The sequence below is a fragment of the Anopheles maculipalpis genome, chromosome 3RL (genome assembly GCF_943734695.1).
Source record: "Anopheles maculipalpis chromosome 3RL, idAnoMacuDA_375_x, whole genome shotgun sequence".
Taxonomy (NCBI): Eukaryota; Metazoa; Arthropoda; class Insecta; order Diptera; family Culicidae; genus Anopheles; species Anopheles maculipalpis.
The window spans coordinates 81,947,883-81,964,945 of record NC_064872.1 but is presented as its reverse complement, the minus strand read 5'-3'; the positions used below and the strand labels follow the sequence as shown (position 1 = coordinate 81,964,945).

Below are 17,063 nucleotides of genomic sequence, written 5' to 3'. Positions count from 1 at the left end.
AAGAAGTTGAAGGTTGTCTAGGCAACCTGTCGCCAACAAGCGCTCCCGGAAAGGTAAAGCGTTTAAAAAACGCGACCACTTCGATCATAGTATCTATGAAACAAGTAAAAAAGCTGCGCAGCACTCGAAGCAGGACAGCACGCTGTCTCAATAAATCGTTTTCAAATCAAAGCATAAACAAAAAGGTGTATCTTCTCGATGACCGTTTGACGCCACCGATTCCGAGCCGATGTTAGTGTCGTTTTATGGTGAAGGTGTCGAATAAAAAAGACGATAGCCTACTGACTGCTGCTGCCGTGCTATGTCGTCCGTGGACCTGCCCGTAAGCAAGCGAGCACGCTAGCCAGACAGACATTTAAATTCGTTGAGCACATTGACTATATCGGGACATTAAGCTGAGCTGATGGGAGGGCGAATGATCATCCTGACATCCGTGTGCACCGCTGCAGGTGTGTGGAGCGTCTCGAGGTGGGCCATTTTGGTGGAAGAAAACATTTACGGTTGTGTTACCAACCAGTAAGTAATAAAGATATCGCTCCAGGCTATGGGGCATGCCTTTTTAATACACTTTCCTTGCGGCTATGGTGCTGTTTTTCTAGCTCTATTCTACTCGTATTAGCGTTTGCTTTTCTTATCCTCACCCATAGTCCTGCTCGTCGTCAATTAATTCCTTCTGTTGTTCACTGTTATTTTATACATCGCATAAAGCGTTGCCTACCTACTTCATTTTATTTCATGTTTATTTTATTCTCTTTGGTCATTTGTCGTTATCATCACCATGCTTTTGCTTCTTTTCTTTTATCGACTAATTTTATGTTTTCCTTTCGTTTTTTTTTTTTGCACGCTAGCTCAGCTCTATTCTTGTTCTATTCTGCTAATGTTTCGGGCTTTTGATTTGCTGCAGACATTAATGGCGCTAATTTATAATCATGGCGTGTGTTCCCGTTGAGTTTCCGACGTAAAAAAAAATGACTCTGAATATGAAATGTGTTCTCGTTTGTGTCACGAGATAAACCATTGCTCGATCTTCATTTACACCAGCACCACCCGCATCGATTGCTTTGTGGATTGATTTAGATAGAAAAACTCGAACCAAATCCGGCTGGATCGACACTTTCCACCTACCCACCTTTAAGGGATAGTCAATTTTATATATTTTTACTATCTTCAACGCTCTCGACGAATCGCTGACACTGGGCAGTAAACGTGAATCAAATATTATAATCAATCGCAATGAAAAGGTTACGACGTGACTGAAATGGATCGTCCGACTCTGCCTACACTGTTTGATGACGGATGTCATCAACGATCGACCGGATGCTGATAGTGGTGCTAGTGGTAGATATTTTCTGCCCTCGATAAACAACGGTAAATGACATTTGGAAATGTTACAAGTTTGGTTGATGTTATTGGACATAATTCATCGGAATCACTGAGTGCTAACGGTAAATGCGTTGGTGGAACACACACGCACCCATTGCTCTTGATCGTGGGAATATTTTGGCAGCTTTTAAACAGCCAAGAAAGACAAATTCCGTGAAAGGAGCAGGAAAAAGGAAGAATAGTCCATGTGGTTTATTGCACGGATACGAAAGGCTAGCTAGCGATGGTAGTATGCGAGGTGACAATATATTTCATTCCAAATCAGTGAGTTTTTAGTCCCCAAAATGATCAACAACACTCTAATGGTTTTACTGCTAAAGATTGCCAATTTGCCAGAATTCTTTCAATTTTATCTATATTTATTGAACTTCGATTACATTACAAATTTGAAGATATAATTTGAAGACAACATTGAAGATAGAAGAAAAAATCTTGCGTTGCAAAAATACGAAACAGATTCCCTGAATCCCTTCTCCAAAATAGTAACAACTGTAACGACGCTTTTGTCACTATATAAGAGCTTCCTTCCTCAGCATCCTAACAGAAGAAACTCTCAAGAACTTAGAATCCTTCCTCGAGCATCTTTTGTAGATCAATTGTCAATATGTCCCACTGCGATATTTCGTATCCCATTCCTGTTCTCCTTCGGTCGCTACAGTTGTCTATCTGCAGGATATAAACTTCTTTCATACGCTTTTCAATTCTCATCCATATTTGAATACCATTCTACCCCCTTCAACAACCAAAAAACAGGTCCTTGTGAAACAAAACAGAAAGTGAAGTGAAGCTATGTTGCAGAATACTTCTCTTTCCGAAACATACAAGAAACACCACCTCAACGGAAGTCAATCCTTACCAGCTAATCCTGCCTGAATGCCAGCCAACCGTACGTTATGTTCGTCCGTCTGCCTGCAGGTATTTTTTCATCCCGATCTTCCCCCACTCCAAACAGACCACCCTTGTACCCGTGTACTTCACCGATCAAAAATCTCCAAAGGAAGCACACTTTAAAGTCTCCGTCACAGTGCCACTGCTGTATAAAGCGCACGAATTACGACCAGCTTTAGGACGATTTGTTGTCCAACTCTGACTTAACAGTGTCTCAGTGTACGGTCGGTTCTTATTGCTCGCGTGGGGCTTAAAGGTCCTTCCCGGCAATGCGCAAGGTCCGTACATTCTGCGGATGCCTGCGGACGGTCCGTTGAAAGAAGCCTCCCTAATTTATTAACCATGCAAAATGGATAACTCTCGATGTGGCGGAACGATGCGTGGATTTGTGTCGTTTGTGTAGTGTCCTTGTCCGGTGAGTGAGGAAAGCAAATGCACCATGCGGGATGCCGATGCAATCGCAAGTATTTCGCACTCAATGGTTCGTAAATCATCAATTTTAGTGCGTTCGGATACTGTCGTCGAACGTTTTTTAGACGGTAGTCTTGGGTAAGCTTTTTTCTTGATCGCCCACAAAATGACCTTAGTTGCTTATGGATAACATTAGAAGTTGTTAACATGATTTTGCTGTGGATGAAACCGGTATTTTCTCAAATGACATGATAAGATAACATTTGCTCTTAGTTTCGGATGAAATGCCGCAATTTTTTGAGTTATTTTGCTGAATTATTGGAATTTATATCGAATAAAGGAACCCCTGAACGTATGCAATTATGACTTTTCATTTAATGTTTTAAAACCAACAGCATACTTAGGACAAAGTATAAGTTTTTAAACCTAATTTGAGTACAAGAATCGTGAAATGAAGTTACGAAATAAAGATTCGATTTATTACGTTATGCATTTGATTTTACGAACCTTAAATGTCCAACGTAATTCCAGCGGTTGACCACGTTTTAATAAATACAATAATTCCTATTTCATTGGTAGCAAAAATCATAACCTCAACACTACAATCCACTCCTAGCACTGCAAAAGGCACTGGATACACGGAGCAATGAAAATCGTAAATTATGTTTATTAATAAATAACAATCATAAATTTCCCCATATTTGCATTGTTTGTCCGTCCGCGCGCGCATCTGCATCCGTGACCATCGGAATCGTACAGCGAGAAAACAAAAATCATTCCCCATTGGACCCAACATCAAGGACCTTCAACGAGCCCGGTCGGTCGGTAAGGGGTGTGGCGGGGAGCCGATAATGTTCGCACGAGCGTGAACACAGATGCGGATGAAGGCAGAAAGCGAATTTGCTCACCTTCTAACCCGGGCTCGAGCCACTGCTGGTTGCGATCGGTCGGTGGCCATTAAAGCTTATGCGATGGCTTCTTCTCGGCAGGCTTTTGGTGAGCGGTGCAAACGCATTGTGCAATAATTTCGATCGCTTTGCGTTGGTGTTGCAGTGCTTCAACAGTTGTGTGTCTTCGTCTTTGCAGTGCACGTGCCACACGTTGCAACTGCAAACAGCAACCTACAGGGTTTGTTTGTAAAGTTTGAGCTGCGTATGTCTTAAGCACTTTAAGTTTAGTGTTGAAAACACATAGTTTTTTTAAGGGTTTAAAGTTCCTAAACTACTTTGCTCTTTACCACAATGCTTTCCTTCTCCTTCTCAATCCAAATAATATGCAAAACCATTACGAATTGTATGCAAAAGGTGAAGATCACTGCTCTGCCATAAAAACCATCCCTTTGCGGCTGAAGTTGTGGCTCGAAAACAGTGACGACGATCATCCAACGACCTACCATCCGCATACCTGCAGGAGCGGACTTTAAATAATAATAATAATAATCGGTAAATCAACCTGTAAACATGTGATTTTATGTGTGTACATATGTTACAACCCTTTTGATCAGTTATTACATACGACCGGCCCATACTTCACTGCAACCACCCTATTCCCGGAGAGGAATTTCGCAACTTCAGTGGCCATTGAAGCTTCGCATCGTGTAGCTCCCGCACATGTACCCAGCAACCTTCCACAAAAATGTAAAACCTACCGCTGACGGTGGTTGTGCTTGGTGATGGGTACCGCCGTGTGCATACAACTCCCCCTACACGCACACAAAATGAAACTGACGAAAGATATATGTTCATTACCGTACCGAGCTACAGTACCGAGCCTCCCGCGAATGGAATACGGCCTACACGGTTGTTGTGCGGTTTCTTCACACCTATCAGTTTACTGTCTCTTGGTGGTTGTGGTTGATGGCACAAGAAGTAGGGTGGCAAGACGTTCAAGACACTTTTATCTCAAGCTAGGCAGTGTCCCGCACAAGACGGTCTTAGCTAATGTAACATTTGGATACAGGAAGGTGGTCGATTCAGATCTTATTTATGCTGGGCTGCTTTACTATTTTACGCGTTACTGTCGTCTTTAATTGATAGAATTTACTATCCTGCCACTTCCAGATTTGTCAACAATCAATTCATAAATTGTTGTGGTCTAGCGAAGAATATTTAGTGCTTTTCAAATTATTATGCAATCATGCAAGCGTTCCATATTCTTAAGGAAATAATCGTAGCAGGATTAAATCATGATTAGGGCCAACTTTAACCGTAAATATATCGGAGATTTAATTACGAGCGAGTTTATGAATAGGACAATGTTGTTAAAGGTAAATCATGCGAAAAGATCGTTTTATTTGTCTGAATCAACAAATACACTAACTTAAACATTGCCTTCATAGACATCGCTGAACGCCTAAAGTTATGCACAAGAAGTCAAAATTCGTATCAAAAAAGCTTTTGAGTTGTTTTTTTGTTATGTTAGTGGAAATTACTAACGAATTTAATCATGGTAAAGACCTGAAAAAGGGATGATTTTAAATTATGTCGATGAGCTGTTGATGAACCGAGTCCTAATCATGTTTCTTCTAATTGCAAGTAGAACTAGAATTTTAATCAATCCCTCGGCTTCAATATCGAAGGAAGTCATTCTTGCTTTTTGTATTTGTATCTCCCTTTTACCCCTTTACACAAGCACTTCAAACTGTACCTGCAAATCGCACTATGTTCTTAACTGCTCCAAAATCCCCACAAAACAAAACCTACCCAACAGCCCTTATTGAAATTCAATTCATGCACCAATCCACCCAACGCAATGCAAACGAACGCTGAGACCGTTTCGATCCGTTCTGTAACGGACGCGCCTCTTGATTATGCGTTTTTGATTGCACTGCAGGCAACGATGCATCCATCACACGTTCGCACCTGTGTGCGGCCACAAAGAGACAATCAATTTGCAGCCAGCCAATCACTTTCACCTCCAAGGCCTCCTCTCGATCCAACAGACGCGGGTCCAAATGCAAATGCATCGATTTTTTTTTTTTTTTTGGTTTTGTTTCGACCACTTACGCACACCGTTGTTTGTCGGTGCAATTCGGAAATGCAATCCTTCACCCTTGCCGATGTGCATCGAGTAGTGTGCATGTTTGTGTAGTGCTATTGTCGAGGTGTTCAAATTGGTTTGCCCGTTCAATTGTACAACCAGCTTTCGTGACACCTATCACGATATTCATACCTTCGATTGTGCTTCTTTCCGTCGTGTCTGTAGGTTTGTTTTATTTATTGATTGTCTATTCTGTTTTGCACTGATCAGATTTATTTTTGAGCTTTCATGTTTTGGTTTCAATTTTTTACCATTCATTTGAAACTTTTGATTGAGATTAGGTTTAAAGAGAGTTTTGTTTTATAATGAACGGTGTTTGGTCCCTGTTTTTTCATATATTTGATCTAATTTTTTTTGTTCCTGTGTATATTACTTTTTTATACATATTCCATGGTTTTTATCTTCAATGGGTTTAGATTTATTCTTTGTTTTTATTACTTAACGCTACAATTTAAACTTACATATATTATTATATGTTACTTGCTTTTCTTCTTAGTAATAATTATTTCTAATTTTTATACAATTTGCACAAAGATTATTTCAATTTATAGCTACTTTTATGTTCACAGCATTAGCAAATTTTATATAACATTAATTTTCTGCCAATTATTCATGTCACCTCACCCTTTTCCCCTATCATTGCAAACATTCATCAAACTGTTGCCCAACTTTTATCGCTTCTTCTACTTGAATCACTTCAATCAGTTCAACTATTTATCTCCCATCACTGCTGCTAATCTAATAATAACGTCATCCCTGTTGTGGTAAAAAAATTTACACCGGTTCACCGGTTTTCAAAAGGCACCCTTTTTCCAAGGACACTCACAAACACACACACGCAAATACACACAGAATTTCCCAGCTACCGTTTGGTGGCCGAAATGACAAGAAGCGAAAAGAAACGAAAATCAGAATACACCGTACAATTAGCGAATGTTGTGACAAGTGAAGTTATGAGTTGTGCTGGGGATTGCCCTACCCAGACAACCCATAGGCAGGGCCCAACATTGGCCATTTTAGCCTTTTGATTCCCAAATTACCGGTTTGGGCCAGATGCGTTAGTTGGAACGGCGTGTCGATGTGCCGTGCTCTAGTTTACCTTTTGTTCGGGGGCTTTTGTGGTGTGTCAGTTCGATAGGATCTCGCCATGTGAGAAATTTGGCAAATGCCCTATGGAAACCGGAGAGTGGAAACCGCCTGCTCATTATATTGTCACAATAATTACAAACATCAGCCGATCTCGAACCCACAGCACATTGTAACTGTGCCGACTCGGTGGAGGCGGTCGATTGTGATTGATTCAATTACAAGCGTTTTGCGAGCTTGGAAACCATGGTTAGCAGTCTGCCATAGGGGTAAGGATAGTTTTGAGAGTGCGTGAAGTATTGTGAGTCCTGTGGTCGTTTGATCCGGATGTGGGCGGTTTGTGTTCAGTTAGTAATGTGGGTTAGAATGAATTAACAGTTGTCACTTTATGCTGAAGTTTGTGGCTGGTTACATGCTTCATTTTGCACAATAATGCTTTATTAAATTTCCAAAATAACTCAAAAGTACTACATCCTGCCATTCGCATATAAATCACTATCTTAAACGCCGTAAAGTATGCAACATCCTGTTATACCTGCAATCAGTTCGATCGGCAAAGTATCATTCGATTGTGAAAGTTTTACATTTTATTCAATTGCACCACACAAAACAATAGCTTTTATCTTTCTTCCATGGAACCTAAAACTAAATTACCAACCCACAGCATAATAATCAGCGATTCAACTCGCGAATTCGTACGTTTTCTTACGGCACAATACTACACCAAACAAGCACCAGGAAGTCTGAAGCACTGGAAAGAATCCATCCTGAAATGTAATATCGGCCAAAATGACTGGTTGTTTTCGGCAAGCAGCTTGGTAGTCTTTTTTTTTTCTTTATTCCGGGGAAACAGATTTCCTTATAAATATTCATTGCGCAACATGGCAAATAAAAGAACTAGCCCGAACGGTTCTGCACGGTGAATGGACAGCACAAATAAACTCTCTCTCCGTTGGCACACAAGAAAAGGTACGTTTTTCGCCTGTCCTAGGATAAAATTGGAGGTTAAGGATGGGCGTAAAGAAAGATACATCAAATCGGACATAAAAAGGAGTAGAAACGGTAACCTCACAGCCGATAGCAGGGAAAATGGCGCACAAAAGATTTAAGACAAATTGAATCAAATTGAGCGATTGCTTCGCTCTCGGAAACAATGGAAACAACGTCCCAATCTTGGCCATCATGGCTGCTGTACTGCTGGCTTTGGATGTCGATTTAACTTGCTTTTACTTTAGAAATGTTCTTATGCATTGAGCGTGCCCGTCCCCTGCCCGTGATATGGGACAAATTCAACCGAAAAATTCAGTCAGCCAAATCCGAAAGTGTCTCATGCAACCAAAATGGTTTAATTTTTTATTTAAAGCTCGAATAGAACGAATTGCCTACCTTTAGGCACCGATCAAACTTCACGCAACCATTTACCACGTGCCGTGTAGCTCAGAAACTTATCAATAAAATAAATGATCTAATTTTACCGGGTTTGTTGTCCAAACTACATCCAATATTACAGTCTCAACAATTCAATTCGAGTCGCTCCAAACTGCCGTACAAAGGCCTGCACAAAAGATGCTTTTCAAAAATTTAGTCTATATTTTGTATTCGGAGCAACGAAAGGGAAAATTATCTCCTGCTTCCATAAAGGAACCCCAAGCAATTCTCCCGGTAGACATCAAACACAGCCACGTCCTGCTGATTTGTGAAGTTTATCTGCGTGCCCCCTGCACCCAGTCTCTTGCCTTTCGTTCATCCAACCGTGTAACACGCATCCTTCCCCGAGCAAATCCGATTATACCCGGCCAGTTTCGATGGATGTCCTACACTCGGTGTGTTTCTGTGTTTCTAAACTCCCTCTAAAAGGATCTCTCGACTTTTTTTTTCTTTTCTCGTGCTCTATATGCTTTTATTCTTTATTTCCGATAGTCACCCCTCTTTCGAAAAGACTATAGTGACGAAATGACGAATTGATTCAGCACCATTGCACCAAAGCTTGGCGAGACTTACCGGCGCGGTTGTGCAGGGACATCCCACCAACACGTACTGCCTTCCAGTCGAGACAGTAGTATACTACACCATCATCATCAGCATCGTGATTGTAACATCCCTTGTAGCGCGGCACGATGCGAATGGGAAATCAAATTACAATATTACGCCCGCGAATGTGATACCGCGGTATTCGGCGCTCGTGGCATCACGATCCGGTATCGTAGGAGCAGGATGGTCTTAGGCCTGGCATAGGGAGTTTGTACCACATGTTCACCAGCATGTTAAGCATGTTGGTTTGAGGTTTTTGTTTAGTTTACGGTTTAAACAACGCATTACACATGTTCATGTTTCGACTGGAAGCGGTCCTGCGTCGGTTGAGAAGGTTTGTCACATTTATGCGACATGTTGACAGAAGGAATTGGGTTGAGTTTGAATATGAATGGATTTGTTGTTACATGCACAACAGTACACGTTGTTTGGGAAATGTAAAAGTGTGTCTTAACTATTTTTAAATGTTGAGTTATATTTTCATTTAGGCTTTTTCCGCATAACTTATACTTATTATTTAAATTGATAGATGATTTCTAAGCAGAATGTTAGTGCGTAACGTCTAAATGCTTGCAATCGGTTCTAGACAGTTTTTTAAAGCTTAAAATTTCTTCGAAGATGTTGATAACTTTGAATAGAGGTTTCATAAGGGATAGTTTAATCTGTACAGATCATTTAAAAAATGCCTTAATTCTTCTATGGTACAAAATTGCAGAAACGTTAAGATAACTATATTGCATACCTTTAGGCGCGACTACGAGGAACACGTTGCGGTACGATAAGCTTTACAAAGCGTAACTATCTAAAATTTTACATATTTTCAGGTATTTTGTTATGCAATTTATGCGACACATCTTTTCTGACTTTGAATTATTCCGTCTTGGTTTCTTTCTTTCTTTCCTCTTTTTCAATAGGCAAAGTTGTTCACACAAAAGTGTACCTACTTTTGACTTGTTCACGCTCACTCGAAAATATGCCACACCACACACATACTTGACGTGCCAAGTTCTCGTGAGAACTTCTTCTCGCGTCCTTCACAAGAAGAACAATGTTGCGAAACAATTGTATCTATTCTAGCAAGTACTAAGCTAAGCCACCCTTCCAACAGTCGACACAATATTTTATCCCTTCAAAACAAACGCCACTAAATGGTCCTCTGGGAGGGTGAAACAATGCTGAGAGCACGGTCTTGGGCTTGAGCATAAAATCTCAAGCAGCACACACTGGAATCCCTTCGAGATAATTCGCCAATAATAGAGCCGTCGTCCATCCGATGGATGCGTCCTGCATTTGTGGCGAATTAAAGCGATAGTGAATCTCGCGGTCAGGTCAGGAAACAATGCACTCGGTGACCCGGCTTACAATATGGTGCCCGACGATGGTACCTTCCGTATCCATCCCTCGCGCGACAGGAAACAATTACACACGCTTTGGGTTCAAATCTAATGCGCACCCTCCTTGTTGGACGTGAGTAACTTATTACGGTGGCAGTTATTTAAATGTGCTGTAATCATTTGAAGCTAGGGAAAGTTAAATCGCTGAACAAGCGACACGTGTCACGAGGTGTAAACAATGACACCCTCGTTGCCCGGACAGTTGCCCGCTCCCTTTCCACGTGTGCCACGTGACCTGCTCGAGGATATGAGCATTTTATTGAGCTCTTTAAATGGAGCTGAAGCGACGGATTTGCTTTGCGTGGTGATTCAATTAGTAAAAAAAAATCAAACAAAAATTACCAATCCAATGGTTCGTGTGAACGCCTTGAAGGCATTTAAACTGTCCTCAAAATGAGACGTGTGTCGATAAAAAATACAATGGATGAGATATCTTTGTGAAAGTAAAAGTGCGGGATCTTATTTTTGTCAACGAACGTATTTCAATATTATGGCTAGTTTAAAGTTCTCCTACAAAATTACTAAAACGTTTACATCCCACCAATGCCAGCAATTGTTATGCCAAGCATGTCCCAAACGATTGCATATGGTGGCTCACACAAAATGGTGCCACTACCATCACGTCAACCAGCACCCATTGCCCACACGTGGGTTCTGGAATCTGGCCGAAAAGTTTAATCGACCGGAATAAATATTTTATCTATATCCGGACCATTTTTGGTGTTCAACCGAACGGCAACGATTTGTTGCCATTCTATCAGACAAACTTTGTATCCGTCACACTCGAGTCATAAACTTTGGAAGGAACAGGACATTGGGTGTAAAATGTTTTGGTCCATCAATGTGTCCGTTCATGTGCATCGATTGGTACGATTGTGCGATGATCGTAATTGAACAGTATGTGGATGCTGAGTGCAAATTATATGGTGATAATGGTATAAAGTACAAACTTGCTGTAAATAGCAATCATGCTATTACCTTTATGATTTCAAAAATGAATCATATTTCGATTGTAGTAAGATAATCGGATGTGTGTCATTGAATATGTCTTCGATACATCTGCGTACAAATTCATTGGGTTTAATTAAAAACTCCGAGGCTAAAAGGGATCAATCGTTTGAATTTATTATCAAAATGAAACAAAAGTTGCGCGAGTGAATCTTAAAGCTGTACGAGAATCATTATAACAACTTTTTTCTTGCTTTAATATTTTCTTCTTTTATTACCATGTGGTAGCAATTAAGTTAACCACCACTGAAACACTTCACTTCACTAAATTCAGTTACATTACATCAAAGGAATGAAACGTGTTTTCGTATTACACACACTTGATACGTATTACTTACGAATATTGAGTATCCAGTAATTTAGGTTTGTATGTTAAACAGTTACACTACCAGCTTCTAAGGCCTCCTATTGGACGGAATAAGTTTGACAAACTCTTGAGATCATAAACGACACGATCAATGCTCTCCCTGCTCATTCAATTCATAAGACTTTCGTCCGTAGAGCGACAGAAGGGACAGTGGCCCTTCTGCAGAAACTGTAGTTCAAAGTCCTCCGAATGAAATACCTGATTACATTCCGAGCAGACGGTAATTTGTAGTTCCGGCAGCAAATTGCGATAATACCGTGTCGCTAGCGGCGCCGGTCCGCGTACGATAATCACTTCCCTCGGGTCGATCGCACGCAACGCATCTCGATCGAGCGTTGACGGATAGGTATCAATGATGTCCTGCGAATCGGAAAGCAAAGTTGATAATGAGCATCGTAAATGTGGTGTCACTTTTTCGCTAGTTTACCTCCTGAATGAACTGATCTTGCTGATCATAAATTGCGCTTTTGGGAGGTGCCAACAGCAATCGCTCCGCATCCAATTCGCTAATGCCAGACTCGGGTGCAAACTCGGCCAGTGGGAGAATTTCGAACGAAACGTACGAAAAGACATACTCCTGCTGACAGTTGGGGCAACGATTGCCATGCAGATGGGGACTGTAGTTCGAACACTTGTAGCACATCGGTAACAGTTCCTCCGGGTCGTTAAATCCACCGGGGCAGGCACGGCTGCTGATGTAGCTGATGTCTACCTGTTCCTGTATGCCGGCCGGTATCTTCAACGACTGTAGTTTGTTGTTGATCTGCAGATGTAGTTTGTTTGCACCGAGTACTTTCGCTTGCTTGGACAGGGTATAATAAACGGCACTAAAATTTTTACAAACGATTATAGCAACGAAAATATATTGTTCTGATGCCAAAATAAAAACTTACAATAAACTGATTCCCTTCGGTGGTAGAGCTCCATTAATCTGATTCACTACAAAGCGGCTCGTATTGAACAGGGTCAGCGGTGGACTACTCGTGAAAGGTTCTTTCAGATACGAATTGATCGTATTGTAAGCATAATAAATCGACGACAGCTTCAGCAACGATCGATAGTCTGTCACACCGGCATCATTCCCATCGACCGGCTGCTTTCCATCACCGAGCAATTTAAGTACCTGTTTAGCTCTCAACCACGTATAATATCCCGCATCCAGGTAGCGTTCCTCCGAGACGGCACATTCTACCAAATTCCTCAGCAGTTTCGTTGCTTCTTGCGGCTTCCCTGCCGATATATATGCTTCGTGCGCTGAAATGAACTGATCCGACTCGGCAAGCCACTGCGCGTGCTGGAAGTGTATCGAGGGTAACACTTTTGGCAAATGTTCCGCCAACCGAAACGCTTCCGGCCAATCTCTCGCCTCGACGTGCAGTTGTACGACTTGCTCCTCTTCGCCCAACTTACGATAGATTTCTGCCGCAAGCGGAAGTGCCTTGAGGCGTCGCAAATGGCTAGCGATCAGCTCAAGCGGAGCTTTTTCCGACGCCGCCAATCGTCGTCCAATGTCCAGCAGCACATCGGCCCATCCTTGCTCGGCTACGATTTCGATCGCACGTTCCGGTTCTCCGGCCGATAGCAAGAGTTCGGCAGCGGCTCGTGGCTCATGTACCGAGCAGGCCCATTCAGCGCGCCTACGTATCAGTTCCTTTCGGTCGGCAGCACTGCCCTCCTTCAGGAACTCCTGGGCAAGATCGAACATACGCAAATCGCTGTACATCGCAAGCGCTTTACTGTTGTTGCCCGATTTCTGATACAAACGGGCCGCCTCTTTGTACTTTCCAGCGAACGCGTACGTTTCCGCAAGCAGAACTTCCTTCGATGTTTCGCCACGCTTCTGACGCTCCTTCAAATCCCCAATCAGCTCGAGCCAGGGAAGGTTGCGCACCTTAACGTAAGAGTCGCGCGCAACTTGATAGTTGAGCGCATCTAAAGCCGCCTGTGCAAGTCCTTCCCAGTCGGAAAGCGGTACACCCAAGCATGCCACCTGATAAGCATCTCTGAAATTAGATTTCAATTAGTGTTATGATTCTGAGCATGAAAAAGCAAAGCCAGTTCAGAACTCACTCGAATAAGCCTGCCTCGACAAACTGCCACATGGTAGCGCCGAGTGCTAACGGAACATTGCTCATTACGTTCCCGCGCAGACAGAAGGCAGTCGCGCCACATAAACCAACCACAACGCCCAGCATCGTCTGTGGACTTCGCGGTGGCAGTGATCCAACCCGTACGCTTAAACCACCGGTGCTGTGGGAGTAGCAAAGCATCGATTCGAGGTGCGTGTTCCAAGCGACCGAATTTACGCTAGAATCCTGATACAGCATCGTGTCGGCAATGAGATCCCGCACCACCAGCCTTCCAGCGTCATCCACTACGGCAAGCTTGGTGCGCGATGCGTTCAAATCGAGACAACGCACCGATGACAGTACCGTTGTCACAAGAATTGGTAGCGAATTATCGAGAAAAATCCTCCAAACTTGACCGCTTTTCAATCCCAACAGCAATCCCTCACGACCGGCCGGTCCTCCCGTTACCTTGATGTAGCGTATAAAGCTATCCATCATCCATTCTCGCTGCAGCACACCGTTAAAATCCAAACTCTGCAGTTTCTTCTCCTGACACAGCACCAAATGCTGCGCACAAACTACCAACAAACTACAGTCGAACTTTTTCGCTATCTTTTCCTTCACCTTGTAGTGCATTGGTTGATTTTCGGCCGAGCTTAACTCGTACAGCACAACCCGTTCCGGAAGCTGGACCGCCAGTCGGTTCCGGTAGATTGCGATCTTGTGCACGAGATCGCGACATTTGATGCGAACCTTCTGGCCGGATACGAGATGCTGAATGATTACATCGCACATATTTTCCCGGAAGGCGTACCGTTCGCGGTACAACGCATGTACCGTGTTGAACGCAAGCGTATAACATCCTAGCGTTCCGTCCTGACATCCAACGACCTAAAATGATACGTAAAATTATCCTTCTGAACAAATTCATTGAAATCATAGACAGACAAAATTCCCTACCACACAGTTCCCGGCAGGATGTACAGCCGCACTCCATATCCACGAATCGTGTTGCTCCCCAAGCAATCCCAACCGTATGCCATCGCGTGTGAAAAGCTGCAGCGCTTTGTTACAGCCGGCAACAACCAGAAACTCACCGTTCGGGAAAAACGTTAAGCACAACGGATCAAACCCAAAGTTGCGCTCCTTCCCAATCATCTGACCGCCGAGCGAGTAGAACGACAACGTTTGAGCCCAATCGATCACACAAAGTATGTCCGACGAGCCGGACGTTGCCGGTGGGTTCCAGGCCAGCCCGAAAACGGGACTGTTTGTGCCGCCCGGTCGATCGATCTTTATCTTCTCCTCGCCAGCCTTGTTGCGTATCGAGATCGTTCCATTTGCCAGACCGAGCGCAATGTACTGCCCATCGTTGGTCCAGGCGCACGCGTTAATACGCGCGACCGATTTGTACTTTTGGACCGCTTTCTGCTCGGATGACCAGAAGGAAAAATCTGACACTGCACACGATGCCAGCTGGTGCGAGATTGGGTTAAACGCTAAGCATTGAATCGAATCATTGTGTCTGTGGAATTCGTTGGGAAATGTTACAGTACAATAGTGACTTACAAATCTGGTTTAGTCGGTTTGGGACGGATTACTTACGAATATTTTAACAATCCCTCCAACTTCTGGGTCCATATGATGACCGTTTTGTCTGCACTTCCGGACGCAAACTTTTTACCATCTTTTGCGTACGCCACACAATATACCGTGTCTTTGTGACCCTTGAGCGAGTTGATCAGATTGCCATCGATCGGATCGTACACGAGCACTTTGTCGCCGGCACCAACCACCAGCTGCAGTCCTTCCGGATGATAGCAAATCGAGTGGATACTAAAAGCACGAATGGAATGCGTTATAAATTTCATTTTTTTCCAGCGAATTTGTTACGGCATTTGCTCACCTTGCGACATCGCTCTTTTCGCTAGAATCGTGGATTTTCTCAACCCATTTCGGGATAGCACGCATCGTTTCTACTAATATGAAAACGACCAATTGTTAAAAAAATGGGTAAAACATGTAATTTTTTTAAGTTTTAGAGTAAAAATATCACCTGCTTTACAGCAATCCACCTGATTCTGGGTACAGTACCCTGTGTAAACAATGATCAGGAACGACCGAAATGACGTTTATTTGTTGTGTTGTGAGTTTGTTTTGGACGTGTTGGGAAGCTCGCGCCTAGCAACGGTATATTTTTCAAACCTTTCTGCACCCGAGTTTTTGGTGCAGAAGAAACGTAAACTGTTTGTTAAAGAAAAAAATCTGTCTAAACCCAAATACTTAAGTTTACTATTAGATATTGTTTGGCAATAAATTTCGATTCCTTTTGGAATAAAAATGAATGAACGACTCGTTATTGGGCTCTGTTGCGTTCCCAAGCTCTACTCCACGCTTCTCACTACTGTGGTTAAGGCAGCCAGTATAATCCTTCTCACTATGAGAGCAATGATGAAAAGATTCGAAACCCAGGGAGCGTTCATGAGGCAGAATGAACACAACAGAATTGTGTCTCTTTCTAATTGTATGCTGATCTCTCACGTATTATACACCAAACATTGTTTACTGATGTTCCGCACTCTTTTTTACTCCACATTTCAGAACTGCTTACAATACGGCGGTAAGCCAGAATAATATTATGTATATATAATAAAAATGTCAGAACTGTTCGCAGTTCAAGTTCAAAATTCGCAGCTGGGGCAGAGATCCAGTTAGGCTTCAATGATTTATATTAATTTACAGTTAAACTTCTGTAAAGCTATTTATAAAAAGAGAAATTCAAAAACACATTTCAAAAATTATTTGTATTTGTACTTCTTTATATCAACAGTTTGATTGTCATGATCTTATAAGGCACTTGAGATTAATCATCCTGTTAATTCTACTTAAGAGTAAAAATGAGCTCATGTTTAACACAACGTCCACTTATTCAGTTACTTTCAGTTATAAATTTGATGATAATTTCTAGTAGGCCCATAGTTTTCGATTGTATTTTAACGATTCGATTGTATTTGTTTTCAAGCCTTGCAAGCCTAAGCGATGTTGCAGTACACAGGCCTTTTTGTGCACAATCTTCCGGATCCGTATTTACTCCAACACACACAAACTGTCTATCACCTAGAAACAGAATAACAGTCAGAATGAAGACAATCCAGAAATGAGGTATATTTTTAAGTTTCAACTTACCACTGATGTGTGAAGGCACCCGTGTGTCAGCTACGGTTGGTGGAATTTCGCTGGAACAACAATCAACGGCTTCCGTAACTGTCTCTTCTTGATATGTTGCTTCATTTGTATCATCTTTGACTTGCTGGTTTTCAGTCTCTTTGGTCTGATCTACTCCTAGTTCGACTAACTCTGGTAGCGAATTATCTAAATCTGAAATTT

At 42.4% G+C, this 17,063-nt stretch overlaps 2 protein-coding genes across 2 annotated transcripts in view; one reads left to right on the top strand and one right to left on the bottom strand.

Annotated features, from left to right (window-relative positions):
- LOC126561876 (PTB domain-containing adapter protein ced-6) overlaps positions 1–17,063 on the top strand; it is a 359,240-nt gene that overhangs the window by 151,246 nt on the left and 190,931 nt on the right. The window lies entirely within an intron of this gene.
- LOC126561450 (intraflagellar transport protein 122 homolog) lies at positions 11,716–15,651 on the bottom strand. Its single transcript, XM_050217604.1, has 7 exons — positions 15,583–15,651; positions 15,282–15,512; positions 14,637–15,201; positions 13,678–14,567; positions 12,501–13,610; positions 12,035–12,434; positions 11,716–11,967 (listed from the first exon to the last, which is right to left on the bottom strand). The coding sequence occupies exons 1-7, from the start codon at positions 15,645–15,647 to the stop codon at positions 11,716–11,718; spliced, it is 3,513 nt and encodes a 1,170-aa protein (XP_050073561.1). The 5' UTR covers positions 15,648–15,651.

Bases quoted from the DNA above. Each gene is read 5' to 3' on its own strand.
- LOC126561450 (XM_050217604.1), bottom strand. From the start codon at position 15,647: ATGCGTGCTATCCCGAAATGGGTTGAGAAAATCCACGATTCTAGCGAA. The intron at 15,202-15,281 runs GTAAGTAATCCG...CGAATTCCACAG, and splicing joins GAGGGATTGTTAAAATATTC to ACACAATGATTCGATTCAAT. The intron at 14,568-14,636 runs GTAGGGAATTTT...GTATCATTTTAG, and splicing joins ATCCTGCCGGGAACTGTGTG to GTCGTTGGATGTCAGGACGG.